The 15,965-nt window shown below is 40.9% G+C and overlaps 1 protein-coding gene across 1 annotated transcript in view; it reads right to left on the reverse strand.

Moving 5' to 3' along the window:
* The window catches only part of eif3ea (eukaryotic translation initiation factor 3, subunit E, a), a 28,624-nt gene that overhangs the window by 3,559 nt on the left and 9,100 nt on the right, over positions 1-15,965 (reverse strand). Inside the window, exons 6-10 of the mRNA XM_051406574.1 lie at positions 15,059-15,184; positions 14,599-14,723; positions 11,689-11,815; positions 10,355-10,456; positions 5,585-5,694 (exon numbers count right to left, since the gene is read on the reverse strand). Of these exons, the coding sequence (XP_051262534.1) occupies positions 5,585-5,694; positions 10,355-10,456; positions 11,689-11,815; positions 14,599-14,723; positions 15,059-15,184 (590 nt within the window). The remainder of the gene's footprint in view (positions 1-5,584; positions 5,695-10,354; positions 10,457-11,688; positions 11,816-14,598; positions 14,724-15,058; positions 15,185-15,965) is intronic.

Consider the following 15,965-nt stretch of genomic DNA (forward strand, 5'->3'; position numbering starts at 1 on the left):
CTTATTTAAGACATTCTTTTGGTATAAAGTAATCTTATTTGGGATTTGTGATAATGTCTGTCTTACCTCAAGGTTCAAAAAGAAAAAGAAAAAAAAAAAAGACTACCACTTTCTAACCAATGAATGTTGGTCAAATGGTGGCAAAGCCACATAAAGAAGGGAAGTGGAATGATGTCAGTGTCTGGATGAGGCATAAAAGCATAAACAACAAATAAAAGCATTACCTCAGCATAATGAGCAAAATAGGGTTTGGTCTCCAAGTGACAGTGCATATCTCTCTCTCAACACTTTCACCACAGTGAAGTGATGGAGAAGGTGGATAACGAGATAAAAAAGCAGCGGTTCTGAGTTGATTCATGTGCATCTCAGCAGCCCAGAGGAGGGGAAAGGAAATACAGAGGCTGATCAACCTGTCACTCACATTAACAAACTACTAACATAGCGCTGCTGGACAGCTGATTACACTTTAGGTCATCAAAACCTGGAGAAAATGAGATGCTTGACAATGAAATTGCCCCTATGGATCATTATTGGGAACCTGACAAGTTTGGAGAAGTGTCAGCTGTCTAATGACGCAAGTTTAAGTTGTGATGGATAACACATGTCAGCCGTCACAGGCCGACACTATACACATCAAGGATTTTAGAATGAAGGCCTAAATTTTGCTAATGTAGAGCAAATGGCACTGAAAAATAGTTGTAGATCACTAATAGGTTAATTAATACAGGATTTGGATTTGACTTCTTTGGATTACAATGCAATCAAACATTACTCAAACTACTGCAACAAAAATTACTGTTAGGTTGAATTAGCGCCTGTCTGACACAGTCAACAAATTCTAATAGTATACGTTTGTGTTATGTCCACCCCTGTATCTTGCTCTACAACAGCATAAAACTAAAAACAATAGTCAAAACCTGTTAATAGCAACCCTCCATCACCTCACTGACATGTAGAAACACCCATCACATATTAACCTTACAATCAAATAATCCGAGGCAAATTTGAATGGAATTTGTTATTGGTTCAGATTTTACCCGTGTGATTAAGTGATTGCTGTGTAGGGGTGGCGGGTGTTTTGTTTGGCAATTCAGTAAAGTAGGGGCACATGTCAGTCAAGTCCAGGTCAGATATGATGATCAAAACAAACATGATCTGGTTTCCTCACCGGGGAGTTAAGCTAACCCCTAACCCCTCTAAACGTGACTCTGTGCAGCATAACACAGGAACACCGAGTGCCCCAAAAAGGCCCAGGGCCGTGGCCTGCACCAGCCAAAGTCTTTTAATCTAATTTATGAAAGAAAGTCTGGCAATGTTTTCTTCCCAGGAAGGACATTTGTATATCAGAGGAGGGTGACTTTATCTCATTGTCTCTCTGAGAGGTGTACAGCAGCTGACCCTACAAGTGAAGATCAGAAAAAAAGGGGGAGAAAAATCTGAGGAAAGGAGGGAGATTTGAGAGGGAGCAGAGAATGGGTCAGACATACAACCTACACTATTGACATCCTTTGGCCCTAAAGCCAAGCAGACAGCCTCCATGACTGGTTTTATTTTACACAACCATGATCCTGTTCCTTGGGGGAGAGGGGATCACTTTCATTTCGACCCCTTACTCACTCCGGCTCCTGAGTTTTCGACTTCAGGCTAGGGGACTCCTTTGGGTCTCAATACCAACCTCACACTTGAATAGAGGGGTCAGGCATTGGGGTCTAACTGTGTTAAAAGAGAGGAGGGTGGGGGGCTTCTCAAAACTAACCCCCTTCTTAACATGGCTGGTCTAAAATGAATGCATTGTTAAACACTAACATATGATAGTGTTTGGGAGACTCCAAGCCATTTGGAGCAGCTTCACTTTCGGCTTGGGGTAAAATTGATTTTTCGGGGAAACCAAAATGATCGTGTGGTCTTTTTAATGACTCAATTGTGAGGTGGAAAGATCTTCAGTGTTACATCCAAATACACAAGACACTCCTTCCAACGAGTAGTGAGCTGTTGTGTACAAATACATTTGCATGATGAGGGGAAAAGAACTGCCCAAATGATCATGTGTCTGGAGCATTTACTCAAAATGTCAAAGGACAAGTGAGCATTTGAGGTCAAAGCAGGGTCTCGCCACTGAAACAGTCATGGAAGGACTAAGGAAATAAACCCCGTAAAATCAAACAAGGAAAACAAAGCTAAATTGGAAACACACTGGGGACACTGAAAAGTCTAGACAAAAGGATGTGTGTGTATGCAATTACGAGTGCAGGCTGAATCACATTTTCACTGCCTACAGTACGTTTTACATAAGCCTTTATTGCATAAAATAACTCAATTACGCCAACTTCTGGTCTACTTTTGTGTCCCTAGCTGTGGGCAAAAGGCGAGCTAAATATCTGTGAAACCATCATAGCCAACAGCTGTAAAAATGTCCTCATTAAAAACAGCCATCAAATTCATTTGAGTCCACGCTTGGTTGCAGAGGGCTTCTGGGTAGAGGACTAATGACTTGGAATTTGGGTGTATTTCAAAAATAGACATGTTCTGTCCATCGTCACAACACCACCAAAAATAAACACGGAAATCCCTCAAACTGCCTCTGATATGCGTTCCTGCTTTAGAAACCTCAACAAACAAAGCCCAAGACACAGAAAAAAGGTGAAAAGTAGAAAAATCACCGTTCGACTTCCTCTTTCAGTGTTACCACTAACCTTTGTGGTCTTTAACAAGTAAATGGATCGAATTGCATTAAGTCTGCCAAAAAGAACCAGGACTCCTAATCAATTCCAGACAATCTGCAACTGGAGATTTCGACAGGGCCTGATCATGTTCCACGGTTCAACCTTGACTACAGACCTCCACAGCTCTATGTAACAGTCAATGCAATCATTTTCGTGTCAACAGAAGTAATTCATTCCCTTTCCACTGACCATCATGTGTTTGTGGACCATATTTGAAATACAGACCTTCCTTCAAACCTTCAATTCAATTCAATTCAATTCAATTTTATTTGTATAGCGCCAATTCATAACAGAAGTTATCTCAGGACACTTTTCAAATAGAGCAGGTCTAGACCGAACTCTTTAACATTAATTACAGAGACCCAACAGTACCACCATGAGCAAGCACTTGGCGACAAGGGCAAGGAAAAACTGCCTGTTAAAAGGCAGAAACCTAGGACAGATCCTCCGGCTCTAGGTGGGTGGTCGTCTGTCTCGACCAGTTGGGGTGAGAGAGAGAGAGAGAGAGAGAGAGAGAGAGAGAGAGCGACAGACAGACAGACAGGTGCACAGCAACAACAGTATTGGCAATGGCAGTCAAGCAGGACCATGGCAGGAGGCTACACCAGGATCCATGAGAACCTGCGAGACGAGAAAGCACAAGAACTCCGGGGAAGAAGTGGAGTTAGTAACATGCATTAAAGGGACATGAATGAGTGCAGAAAGAGAGAGGAAGAGAGTAGCTCAGTGCACCATGGGAAATCCCCCGATAGTCTAGGCCTATAGCAGCATAACTAAGGGATGGTTCAGGACTCACCTGATCCAGCCCTAACTATAAGCTTTATCAAAGAGGAATGTCTTAAGCCTACTCTTGAAAGTGGTGAGGGTGTCTGCCTCCCGAACCACAACTGGAAGCTGGTTCCACAGGAGAGGAGCTTGGTAACTGAAGGCTCTGGCTCCTGTTCTACTTTTAGAGACTATAGGAACCACAAGTAGCCCAGCATTCAGAGAACGTAGTGTTCTAGTGGGGTAATAGGGTACTATGAGCTCTTTAAGATATGAAGGGGCCTGACCATGAAGAGCTTTATAGGTGAGGAGGAGTATTTTAAATTCAATTCTACATTTTATAGGGAGCCAATGCAGAGTAGCTAGTACAGGAGAGATGTGATCTCTTTTCTAGTTCCTGTCAGTACTCGTGCTGCAGCGTTCTGAATTAATTGGAGCGTTTTAATGGACTTATTGGGGCAACCTGATAATAAAGAGTTGCAGTAATCCAGCCTTGAAGTAACAAATGCATGGATTAGTTTTCTGCATCTGTCTGTGATAGTATGTGTCTAATTTTTCTAATATTACGTAAAGAAAGAAGGCAGTCCTAGAGGTCTGCTTTATGTGGGAGTTAAATGACAAATCCTGATCAAAGATAACTCCAAGATTCCTGACAGTGGTGCTAGAGGCCAAGTTAATGCCATCTAGAGTGACTATATCTTTAGACAATGAGTCTCTAAGGTTTTTGGGGCCAAGAACAAGAATTTCGGTTTTTCTGAGTTTAACATCAGAAAATTGCAGGTCATCCAGGATTTTATGTCCTTAAGACATGTTTGTAATTTAGATAATTGATTAATTTCATTGGGTTTGATTGATAGATATAACTGCGTATCATCTGCATAACAGTGAAAGTTAATGGAGTGATTCCTAATAATGTTGCCTAAAGGGAGCATATATAAAGTAAATAGTATTGGTCCAAGTACAGAACCTTGTGGAACTCCATGACTAACTTTAGTATTTATGGAGGATTCATCGTTAACATGTACAAACTGAGTACGATCTGATAAGTATGACTTAAACCAGGTTAGGGCAGTTCCTTTAATGCCAATTTGATGCTCAAGTCTCTGTAAAAGAATATCATGGTCAATGGTGTCAAATGCAGCACTAAGATCTAATAATACAAGTACAGAGATTCAGCATTCACAATATGCCTGAGGGGCAGCATATTAAGAATACAGCTTTCTGAAAGCAGTGGGAAATTTGTACTGTAGATTACTGGAGGACCAGGATGAACAAAAGAATAGCGTATGCATTACCTAACATCAGAGATTAGATACAGCAACACACACACACAAATTCACCATTACAAAAAAGAGGATTAATAACTGAGAAGGGTGAATGTTCCATCTTTATCTTTGTCACTCTCTAAAATTGATGTAAAGAGGCAGCCAAATCCCATAATCTCTCTTAATTGCAGACAATTACTATAATCTTTTATTTTCTCTCCGCGAAGGCTCACTATAATTAGCGCTGACTAAATTTCTTGGTTTTGGGGAGGCATCCAAGGTCAATTTTATTTTAATGCAACTAAACTGAATTTTGAACTAGGAGTCAATAGAGACCTACAAAACCCTCTGACCTCCATTCACCCAAAGAAAAGGATCTGAAAGGTTCCTGGCTATTACAGCAGCTGGGAACGTCTCACGCCGACTAAACCCTGACCTCTTCCTGAGGGAAAACGGTCCATGAATTGGCCTCGGACAGGTGGTCTTAAAAGTTTAGTGAGTAGAGCAACCTGTGGAGACCTGGAAGCAGTTAAACCTCACAATGCTTAATCCTCTAGATGTGTGGGGTCAGCATGGCTGTGTGTGGAAGGGGCAATAAACACTTATCTGTGAGGAAAATTCCACTAATCATTAAGCCCATGTTCTTACTTCCTGTTTACTGAGTAGTGACAGCAAATGGGACTTCCTGTTAAGAAATGTCTGTCTGAACTCCGATGTGCAACCTGGTAAGGATTAAAAGGTAACTGTAGTGTCCTGACACAGCTACACCAAGGAGAATTCCAACTTGAAAATGTTAGTTTCACTTAGTTTGGACTGTATTGAGTGACTAACCTGATGCTGATGCACTGGTGAATTCTGCAGAAGGTCTCAAAGATGAAGAGGCGGGCATTCTCAATGAAGTCCTCCAGGCAAGCAACCAGGAAGAAGTCATTCACAAGAACCTAAGAGACAAAAGCATGTTACATAAGAGCAAGGTCAATATTACACAAAGAGTTATTTCTCTCAATTTATGGGTCTACCTCAAAGTTTCTCTTACAACAGTTAGTAAGGCAAAACCGTTAAATACACAGACATCAAGAGCATTTCTTTGACTCATTAGGGCAATCAAGCTTGGACCTTCAGATTAAACAGCAATGGAGAGTCATGAGTGTAGCATTACATCTATCTGTCTGCTTTTAGGAATTCATATTTTATTCAATTAAGGAAAAAAAATGCATTCACTGAAACCAAATTCCAATCAATATTTGATATATAGTCAGAGTAAACAGGGAAGGAAGGTCCATACTGGCTACATTCACTTTACCAAAACGTTTGTTTTGGCAAAAGTTAAAAGGTGAAAGTTCCATGTATAAAAAGGTACAAGTAATCCAATGCCCTGCAAGGTGCTTCACATAAACCACAAAATGTTTAAATTGTACGGACACATGAGACAGTACAGTGAGAACAGAGCCAACCGCAGAGATGACCACATTGTCTGTGACTTATCACCAGTCATCTGGTCTGGTGGTTCAGTGTCAACTCAACGCCAAATTTCACGGCTAAAGTCACCCAACAACTGTAGCATCGCCAGTCTAAATAAACTCACAGCTGAGAGCAAGTCTTTTCAGCCGTTCATATACAGCATCACCTGTGTCTTGTTACAGTAAGAAATACAGCTTTGCTTGGACTCTTTGACACTGCTGCATATGGCCAATTCATCTACTGTAAATGTTCATGACCCAGAGGTACCACTGTGTTAAATGGTCCCATTTCTCACTGCTTGCTGCATTCCAACTCTCCACTGAGCGCAATTTCACATCATAAACCTCCATCTTCAAAAGTTCTCTAAGAATTACCAACTCTTTGTTTGCTTAAACTTAGAAAGCCACTATCTGCTCAGAGTTCTGCTTGAATACATCCCAACTACATGGCGCTATCAGAAAATGCACATTTCAACTATGACAACGCTTATCTAAGGCTGATAAACTTTGAACAGTTAAGTGCCCTAATTACTGTCATCTGGGATTCAGACCACAAAGCTTAAACAAATTCTGAAAGGGGCTTCAAGAGCCCTTTTATGCACAGTCTGAGGGCCTGACTATAGGTAGGCCTATACTTTTCCTTCTTTGACATGCAAGCATCTAACATCTGACAGTGATTCCAGATTTGGGTGGAGTGGGAAAGAAAGAAAAAGAAAAAAAAAAAAACCCTGTATAGGCTGAACAGGACAATTTAAACCAAGCTAAACCCCCCATTTGAAAGAACTTGGCTCAAACTATTATACAGGGTACAGTGAACTGAAGACAGGAGAACTGAAAACAATACCCATATCTTGCTATTACAGCAATCAGTAAATAGATGGGTGCCACTCTTCTCAATGGCTTAAAATTGATGCATTACAAATGCTCATCAAGACAAGAGCCCATCCCAATGGGGTATCCGTTTACCTCAATCACTCCACGATCTGTGAAACATCCCTTTACCTCTGAAATAATGTGCTTTTTAAAAGGCTTGCGTGTGAATTTCTGCAGGGAAAATAAATGCATTACAGACTTCAAACAAAACCATTTTGGGAAAATGTTTGCAGACCATCACAGGTAATGCATTAAAGGAGCCGTTAAACATTTTTGGAACCACCCACCTCGCTAGACCTGCTTGTGAACTGAAAAAGGTCAATAGAGGGCTTTTGTACCTACTGGACATGCTCTGATAAGACCGACAGGTAGGCCAGTGTTAAAAGCACCTGGAAGAACTTGGGCTCTGACCTGAGAGGTAGTTGGGATTGAGCATCTGTTTCAACCACAGTAGAGTCTCTGTAAACAGAACCCCATGAGGCGAGGTCAAGACCAACCTAAAGAGTTCCTAAGAAGTGCGTGCAAGTGTTTAACAAGGTCGGTGATTGAGGGCGTGTGTCATGTCTTAGCTGAAATCGGATACAGCTCTAATATTGTTGATAGTACATGTCATCATTTGGAGATGGCCCCTGGAGGGCTTGGACAGGAAAAATCTAATTTTCTCCTAGAACATGCTTTGGATTGTTTATGGCCGTGCACAGACTTATTTTTTTTAATGAAAGTAAAAACAAGTCTGCCTAAGCGAATTTGGTTATAACATATAAATAGCGATTTAGGAAGCTGAAGACTCCTTGTTTTGGCTTAAAAATAAGTTAAAATGAAACAAAACCATCAATAAACCACTGACATGATTTATAAACATTTACTCCTGGGAAAAAGCCATTTGATCAGGCCAGATGTTTTTCATTTACAGGGTTTATCGTCGAAAGGAGAAAGATGAAAAAGGGGCCAAATAACCCCATCTTTTGCCTTTTATTCCTCTGCAGGTCCAAATTATCAAAATCGGGGAAAACCAAATTACAGTGTGTACGCAAAGAATGAGCTAAGAGATCAAGTTACACAAAATATACATATAACACAACACCAGTTAGGACACCTGCTCTCGCTCTAGATCCGATTACTGTGTACTCAATGTGTCCCCAGAATCTCACCAGCCCCTCATAATAGGGTTGGTTGGGCTCATGTCATCAATGCATTACATCTAGGGATGCTTGATATTGGCTTTTCTGCCGATATCCAATATTCCGATATTGTCCAACTCTCAATTTCCGATACCAATATCACCTGATACCTATATGCAGGCTTTTTACACCAAAACTGTTATTAGGTAACATCATAACATATCTCCTATTGTGGAATTAACACATTATGCCTAATTTTATTGTGATGCATACACAAATGCAACATGGCTTTCCAAATGTAAACACTGTGCAAAATAAGAGAACAACTTCAACTTTCATTGTATTAATACTGAAAAGAGCGCTACTTGCTAGCTACGCGCTAGCTTTGGTTAAGTGCTAATTCTAAGCCAATTGTTAGTTTGGTTAAGGAACAGCTCATAGCAGGGTAAAATATTTAAGGTGCATTGCACTTATTTTGTGTTAATATTAAAATCATTCAGCTTTAAACTGTTTGCTTGTTAGCCACGGTTAGCAACCGACCAGTCTAGCGTGCAGTTGTTGTTATACGTCATGTAGCGCGCGCCGCTAAACGTCCCATGCTGCGTTCACGAAGGCTCGGAAATGCTGAAGCCTACCGAACAAACATCGGTTACAAAAACTCGATACCCATAATTCCCGATATTACATTTTTTAGTGAATATCGGCCGATAATATCGGCAGGGCTGATATTATCGGACATCCCTAAATACATCATTTATCATTATGTTGTACAGCCATTCCTGTTATTGTGTCTACCACCCAGTATATCTAAATGAAAAGGCTACACACACATTGCAGTCTCTCAAAACACCACACAGCAATATAACTTCAAATTGTTGTTTTCAGACACACTACTTTTTTTTGATTGAAAACTTAAAATACTTGTTGTTGTTTGTTTCAATATCATATCAGAGAGATTAATTCAACTGCTTGTGATTTTTGAGGTTGCAAATTGTGGTGGACTGAACTGCATTTTACTTTAAGATACGTTTGCTCCTTCATATAGTGCACACCAGTTTAAGTACACCTTGCTAGAACTAATGCAGTCTAGTACAAGAGGCCTGTAATAAATCCTACCTTATTAAAAGGTTACAATGGTCAGTTTCTGCTGAGACTGTTTTAAAGTGGTGTCCGATTCAATTTTATGGTAATTTTTAAGGCTGTAGTTTGTGGTGCTGTTGAATTGTATAGCATTCTACTGAGAAATCAATTGTATCAATTGGGTGGAGAAAATACAGAGCTTCACTATGAGAGTTGAACAGATATCCAGTATAACCGCTATAAAGTTCTTGTCAGTATGGATTATAGATTATATTACAGTTTGTTTCTTCAGAAAATTGGTATAAAGCAGCCAGTGGTTGCTCTCCGACCGATACGGTGCTGTATCAGATTGGACACAGTTGACAAGATCATAGAAATGTTGATAGAGACATACATTATAATCAAATATAATTTGCAATGTGTTTCTTCTATTAATGTACAAATATCATTTCATTTGAGGTCAGTTTGACTTCACACCAGTGTTCACTGTGTGTGTAGCTTTGTAGTCAACATACAAAGATGACTTTTATAGTATACTACTCATTCTATTCTCACATCACAGACTACAGCTACATTAAAACATTACAAACCAAAATTGAAATAAATGCTCTAAATGGCGGCACTATCATGACAGATCTCCTTAAAACGAGTGTTTGCACGCCTCCGAGGAGACTTTTGCTTATAAAGCTTTTACTGTTAACTACTAGCCTGACGGGTCAATTACAGGCCATAGTAAAATTTGACAGAAGCCTGAGTCATACAGTGAGCAAGAGGACCTCTCTATCAGACAGTATGTTACAAGGCACAGACTATCACTGTTCTGTCTGCAGTGGACCCACGCAGAAACGCTGTGTGAACAAGCAGGAGGTCAGACGGAGATCACATCATTACTAATCATGTTTACTACAATACTCCATGTGAAAGTTCAGGAACCTCACCCGCAAATCAGAGGTCCTCCGAAGACCTCTGTATTGTCACGGAGGAGCACAATAAACCAAGACCAACTGCTTCTCATACATCAGAGAGTGTAAATGAATGTTGGTGAGGTTACTGAAGTGCTTACTCACCGACTCACACTCCCTCAGTTTCTTCTGAGCACTGTCAAAGTCAAAGTTCACGTACAGGCACTCCACAAACTCTGTAATTGGATCTTTGTAGGTGTAAGATTCCTGAAAGAAATATAAAATCAGTTATGCCAACATACATCTATAGGTTTATGTATCAAAGCAGTTATAGCTCAAATGTCAATGTTTAGCCATATTAAGAGGAACAGAGACATATGCTTTGACATTTATATCATGAAATGTATGATTTGTTTTTACTCTGTAGAACAGAAGGCACCAATAACAGCATACATACATTGAGAGGAAAGGAAAATCATAAATCCTAGTTTGGTTTAAGTTACAACATAATCAAAATCACCACCTCCTGGGCACAATAGCTAAATAAAGATAATAATTTACATGGACTTGAGTGAAAACATATTCTGAACTCGGGAGTTCCACACCATGCTTAGAGTCCCAAACTGACCCTGAGGCCAAAGAGCAGAGAGAACTGAGCACACGTTTTAGTGATTACCAACAAACCACCAAGATGGTACTTAGATCTCTGAAGTAGCTACTGTCATTGGTGGGAAGGCATCCGTACACTACAGTCACTCAATACACTACCATTAATCAGAAGCACTGGGTTCAAGGTTTTTTTCCAGCTTGGACTAGGGCTGGGCGATATGGCTTAAAAAAAAATCCGATTTTTTCACACCAAACACGATTTTAATCGATTTTTTTGTAGACTGTTTTTTAGCGGGTGTTTGTGGGCTGCGGTCCTGTATAACTTGCAGAAAGCAACATTTCTCCCACTTGGCTGCATGCCTCTGCTTGAGGTGCTGGAATAAATTGGTCGTACTGCTACCTTTGGTTGCAACAGCTTTCAAACAAACTTTGCAGTGGGTCGTGGTTTGTTGGCTGTCGGACGCCACAAAACCAAACCAGATCCAAACAACCGACGACACTGTGCCTTTTTTGGGAACGAGCTCATCATGGCTTGCTGCCATGTTGTGTTTATCTGTGGAGAGGCGGTGGGAGGGGTCAGCGCACTCTGACCTACGGGAGCCCAAAGGGAGCGCCGGTGTTGTGGAAGTTTAAGAGAAAACCGATTTTAACTAAAAATAAAATCGTGTTCAACTACAAATTCGAATTAATCGATAAAATCGATTTATCGCCCAGTCCTAGCTTGTACCCAAACTCACATAAACTCACTGGGCTTAAAGGAAGTGTTAGCAATGCTATCAGGTGACATGGTCAGTTACTCATCCTTCAAAGCGTGTATGGTCTATAAGCAATGACCTGATAGTTGTGTGCACTTTGTAAACGTCACAGAATAGAAATAAAAAGTCTGGTACCTGCTGTATGACCTTCACCAAATCCTTCAGAACCTGGCGACGCTTGCGGACATCCTTGTTTGTAATGACCGCTGTGGTTAGGTAACGCAAGATGTGTGGGCACATGGTCTGGATAGCATTGAGGTATCTGGAATGAGGGAGGATAAAGGTAATCACTTATCAGACCAGGCATGATCTTTACAAGGACACATAATATAACATTTTGGCTGCCTATCGGGCTCCTGGCATTTAGGAGGGAGAAAAGGCCTCTGCGGCTCAAACAGACAAATGTTATAACAGGACCCTCACTTTTGGACATGGGTCCCAGCTTTAAGCCGTCTCTTTCATTAGTGTCCTATGAGAGGGTGGAGGAAAAGGAAACCCTGGCAAGAAGATATAGATCAGTGAGCAGGGACCTGCCCAGTAGCTGAAACCCAATCCATCAGGGACTGATGTTTCAACCACAGGTCAACTGGCTAAGGGCTGAACACAAGAGACAGGACGCTGTTACAGGCTGATTCTAATCCCACACCAACTCTGGAGACAGTGTTCGGTTTAAAAAAAAAAAAAAAAAAAAAAAGTGCATACACCACTTTCCTTGTCAAGATGGCAATCAATCAACATTGACTGTATCACCAAAATTCCTTATTGGTTTTCTAAATATCCATTTTTGAACTTCACCTTCCACTCAACCCCCAATTGACCAAATTAAATTTGAAAAGAGGAAGTGGAGTGGGCCCCCTTAGGTCTCCTATAGCTAAGGCCTGAGGAGCACATGGTGTTCAGAGAGAGAGTGCCGACAACGGTTTAATTAGCTGAAACAATTAAAAAAGGGACAGGGGACCTGTGGCAGTAGTGATGTTGAGTCTAAAAACAGCAGTGGGCTGCTTGGCAAAGGCATCGTCAGTCTGGTTTTAGGAGAGCTCTCTCCCTTCCTCCCTCCCTTTGTAGTTGCTTGACTCCCGTGGAAGACCGCAACGCTCCGTGCTGTGTTCCTGATTAACTTACACCTACTCACTCTCCAGGGGGGCTCCAATAGCAAGCAATCTTGCATGAGTCATTGTACCATATCTGGGGGGCATTCACCCTACCCCACTTAGGGGACTTCATCTTTTTCTCTCTTTTTTTTTGTTTTTGAGGCAACAAGCGTCGCTGCACTGGTTTGCTGAAGATGCTACTGAGGCATGCAGCCAAGAAATCAAGTACGAGTTCAAATTTCCTCTGTTCAAGGGGGGCTGTGGGAGAACAGACGAGGGACAGGGTAACAAGGTCCCATTTCACAACTCGCCTGGAAAAGAAAATCATGTTGAACTATTGAACAAGTAGCGATATAGACAATCAAGGGTCTTTGGATACATTACTGCAGTATTTGCCCAGTTTGCACCTGTATCATACTACGTTACAGAGCATTGTTTCCCCTGAAGTCAGTGCAGTCTGTCAATAGTACACAAACAAGGCTCTGGACCAACATCTGCTGACTGCAGGGGTAAGGGAGGTCATATGTGGAGCTGAAGGCCAGCCACTGGTCACCAACTTCAGCCAAAGGAAGTACTGGTCAAGAGATGGGAAACAAGAGCCAAGCCTCAGTGGGGAAAACATGAGGTTTCTAGACTGTGAAACTGCAAAGCACACAAAACTACCTCAGTTTGTCCACACAGATGGTTGGGTGAGCTTTTCATGAGTAATTATTGGGCAGGCCTCCTTAATCATCCACAATAAAATTAAAAACTGAGTAAAATTCAGGGAACCAGACATTTGAGAGTGCTGTGTTGTGGTAGCCTGTCATACTGTCTGTGGAGCCCAATCATCTGTACAATTACACAAGCCTGCAATCAGAACAGGGGGAGGGACCGAAAGACATCAAAATAGGTGGTGTGCAAATTTTAACACAGAGTATAAAGTTTCCGATCTGCAATACACATGGCCTCGTTCTCGACTTGGAGAGTAAACAGACCACACGAAAACACACACTTCTGAAACCACTTTAATAATACCAGTGGGGTTCATCAAGAAGCCCAGCACCCAAAAATGTGTTATTAAAGCAAATGGGTTTTCTCAACTTAGTGTAATAAAATGACTGACCTTTATCCAAATCCTCGTAGAATCTAAAATGACCTTGGAGCTACAGCACAATATTCAATACAACATACTTTAATATGGACCAATGGTATAAAATAATTTACAATTATAAATATCAAAACTACACACACTGTACATATCACACAACACATCAGAAACATATGTAAATGGTTACAATTTAACACCACCACCAGAAAAATACACAAAGTAGCTATGCAGTCTCTCAGAAGAATGACGTGGCAGCTTTTGGTTGACTTTACCAAAACATTAACTATGACGAACCACTATATGCCCATTTCCAGGCCTGTAAATTCCAGTGGAATGAAAAACATGACCCCGAACTTTACTTTGTGATGCACCGCTGCTCCAGATAAAGCTACAGAAGTTCAAGAGTAGCTACACACTAATTTAAAAAAGAAAAGAAAAAAAAAGGGGGGGGAAATTATTTCTTAGCATAGTTTGCAGCTATGCATTTCAATGTACCTCAATAGGCCAACAGATCCAAGGTTGACCTAAAGTTCAGAACTTAACCTTACCTGTTGTCCGTTTTTTGGAAATGTAGGTTGTCTCTACAACTACTTCCTGGTATTCTCACAAATGTTTTGCAATTTCCTTGACATCAGCAAAAAAATAAATGAATTATACATTTTGGGTTGCACAGTAGTTCACCTGCTAGAGTGCACAACCCATGTAGATAGGGCCATACCACAGTTGCACAGGTTTGATTCCAGCCTGTGGCCATTTGCTACAATGTCATCCCACCCCCATTTCCCATGCATCCTTACCTCTCCTATTAAAATAAAAAAAAGGCATATAAAGCCCAAATAAAAAAATAAAATAAACGTTACTTACTGTGGCTGATACAGAAAGAGCTCAATGATATTGTCTCTGCCCTTGGGATGGTTGAAGAAGACAAAGAGAGACCAGTGAATAAGCCATGTCCTCTGCTGGAGAGACTGGAGAGGGGAGGTGACCGACTGGACAGGACAAAGATAGAGAGACAAAAGGAAAGTGTAGAAGACGCAGAGAAGAGACACAAACAAATAAAATATTAAATTATAAATAAATTTTGCCACAGTTATCTCCAGTTAAGAAAAAAACAATTCAAGTGTTCTTGCCCCCTAAGTGGCCATTAATCAAATACAGACAACTACTTCATACTCAAATCCAAGTTCTTAAGTAGTCAGATGAGCGCATGTGGGTAAGGAATAAAATGCCGAAGCAGAGCTGTACTGAAAGTGAAATGTCAATATGAGAGTCTATGTAAGGGAATCTAAATGCCGTATCAAATTCTGAGAAGTGGGGCATTTACGTTGTTATCGATAGTCTCTCTCAGGCGGGTGAGGTCCTCCATGGCTGCCTCCCAGTTCTGCATCAGGATCTCAGAGGCCAGTTTGCCCCACAGAGAGTTCAGGGCATTCCTGTCTGTAGATGGGACCTTGGGAACAAACAAACAAACAAAGTGCACTGTTAAAAGTCGACAACATAACATATGAAACAGCAGTTTTCCCATATTACTTGACGGACCAAATTCTGATTAAGAGTCTCCTAATACAGGCTGGCAGACTGTTCAGTAACATCTGCATACACACTGAGGCCAGGCTTGCCACTACTTGCTTGGCTTCAGTGGCACTGCTGCACAGTGCAGTCACTTTTCTTATTTATACTGGATAAATGGATTAAATTATGTCATCCTAAGGGAATGGAGCTTGACAGAAAAAGAGAAATGGATCATGAAAGACTGTTTAGCTTTTAATAAAACCAAATTTGCTGCACTTTTAGATACAACCACTGCATTGCAGTTGACCATACAGTTTGATACTTTCAGATTAGCACATTAAGTATAGGCAAATTTGGAGCATGTGTATCACTATGCTACCTGAACAGTTTGCCAAAACTAAAACACTTTGGCTGCAGTGGATTTTACTTGATTGGGTAATGCTGAAGCTCATTCAAATCTAATGGGGAATCAGCAGTGATGGACTTGTCATCAATGCCTGCATGACTATATGGGCGTAGTTACAGCAAGCATTTCAAGTACCACTTGTCTTGTTTGCATTAAAGAGTATTCCAGCAATGTAGTGTCATGGTACCATAAAGTTGAGGGACACACGAGACAAAAGAATTGTCAAAATAGCTGAAGTTGCCTGAGACATGACCACGATGCTAAAGTCTAGAGCTACAACAATTATAATTATTCAATTAATAACCTTTTTTTT

The sequence above is a fragment of the Dicentrarchus labrax genome, unplaced genomic scaffold (genome assembly GCF_905237075.1).
Source record: "Dicentrarchus labrax unplaced genomic scaffold, dlabrax2021, whole genome shotgun sequence".
Taxonomy (NCBI): domain Eukaryota; kingdom Metazoa; phylum Chordata; class Actinopteri; family Moronidae; genus Dicentrarchus; species Dicentrarchus labrax.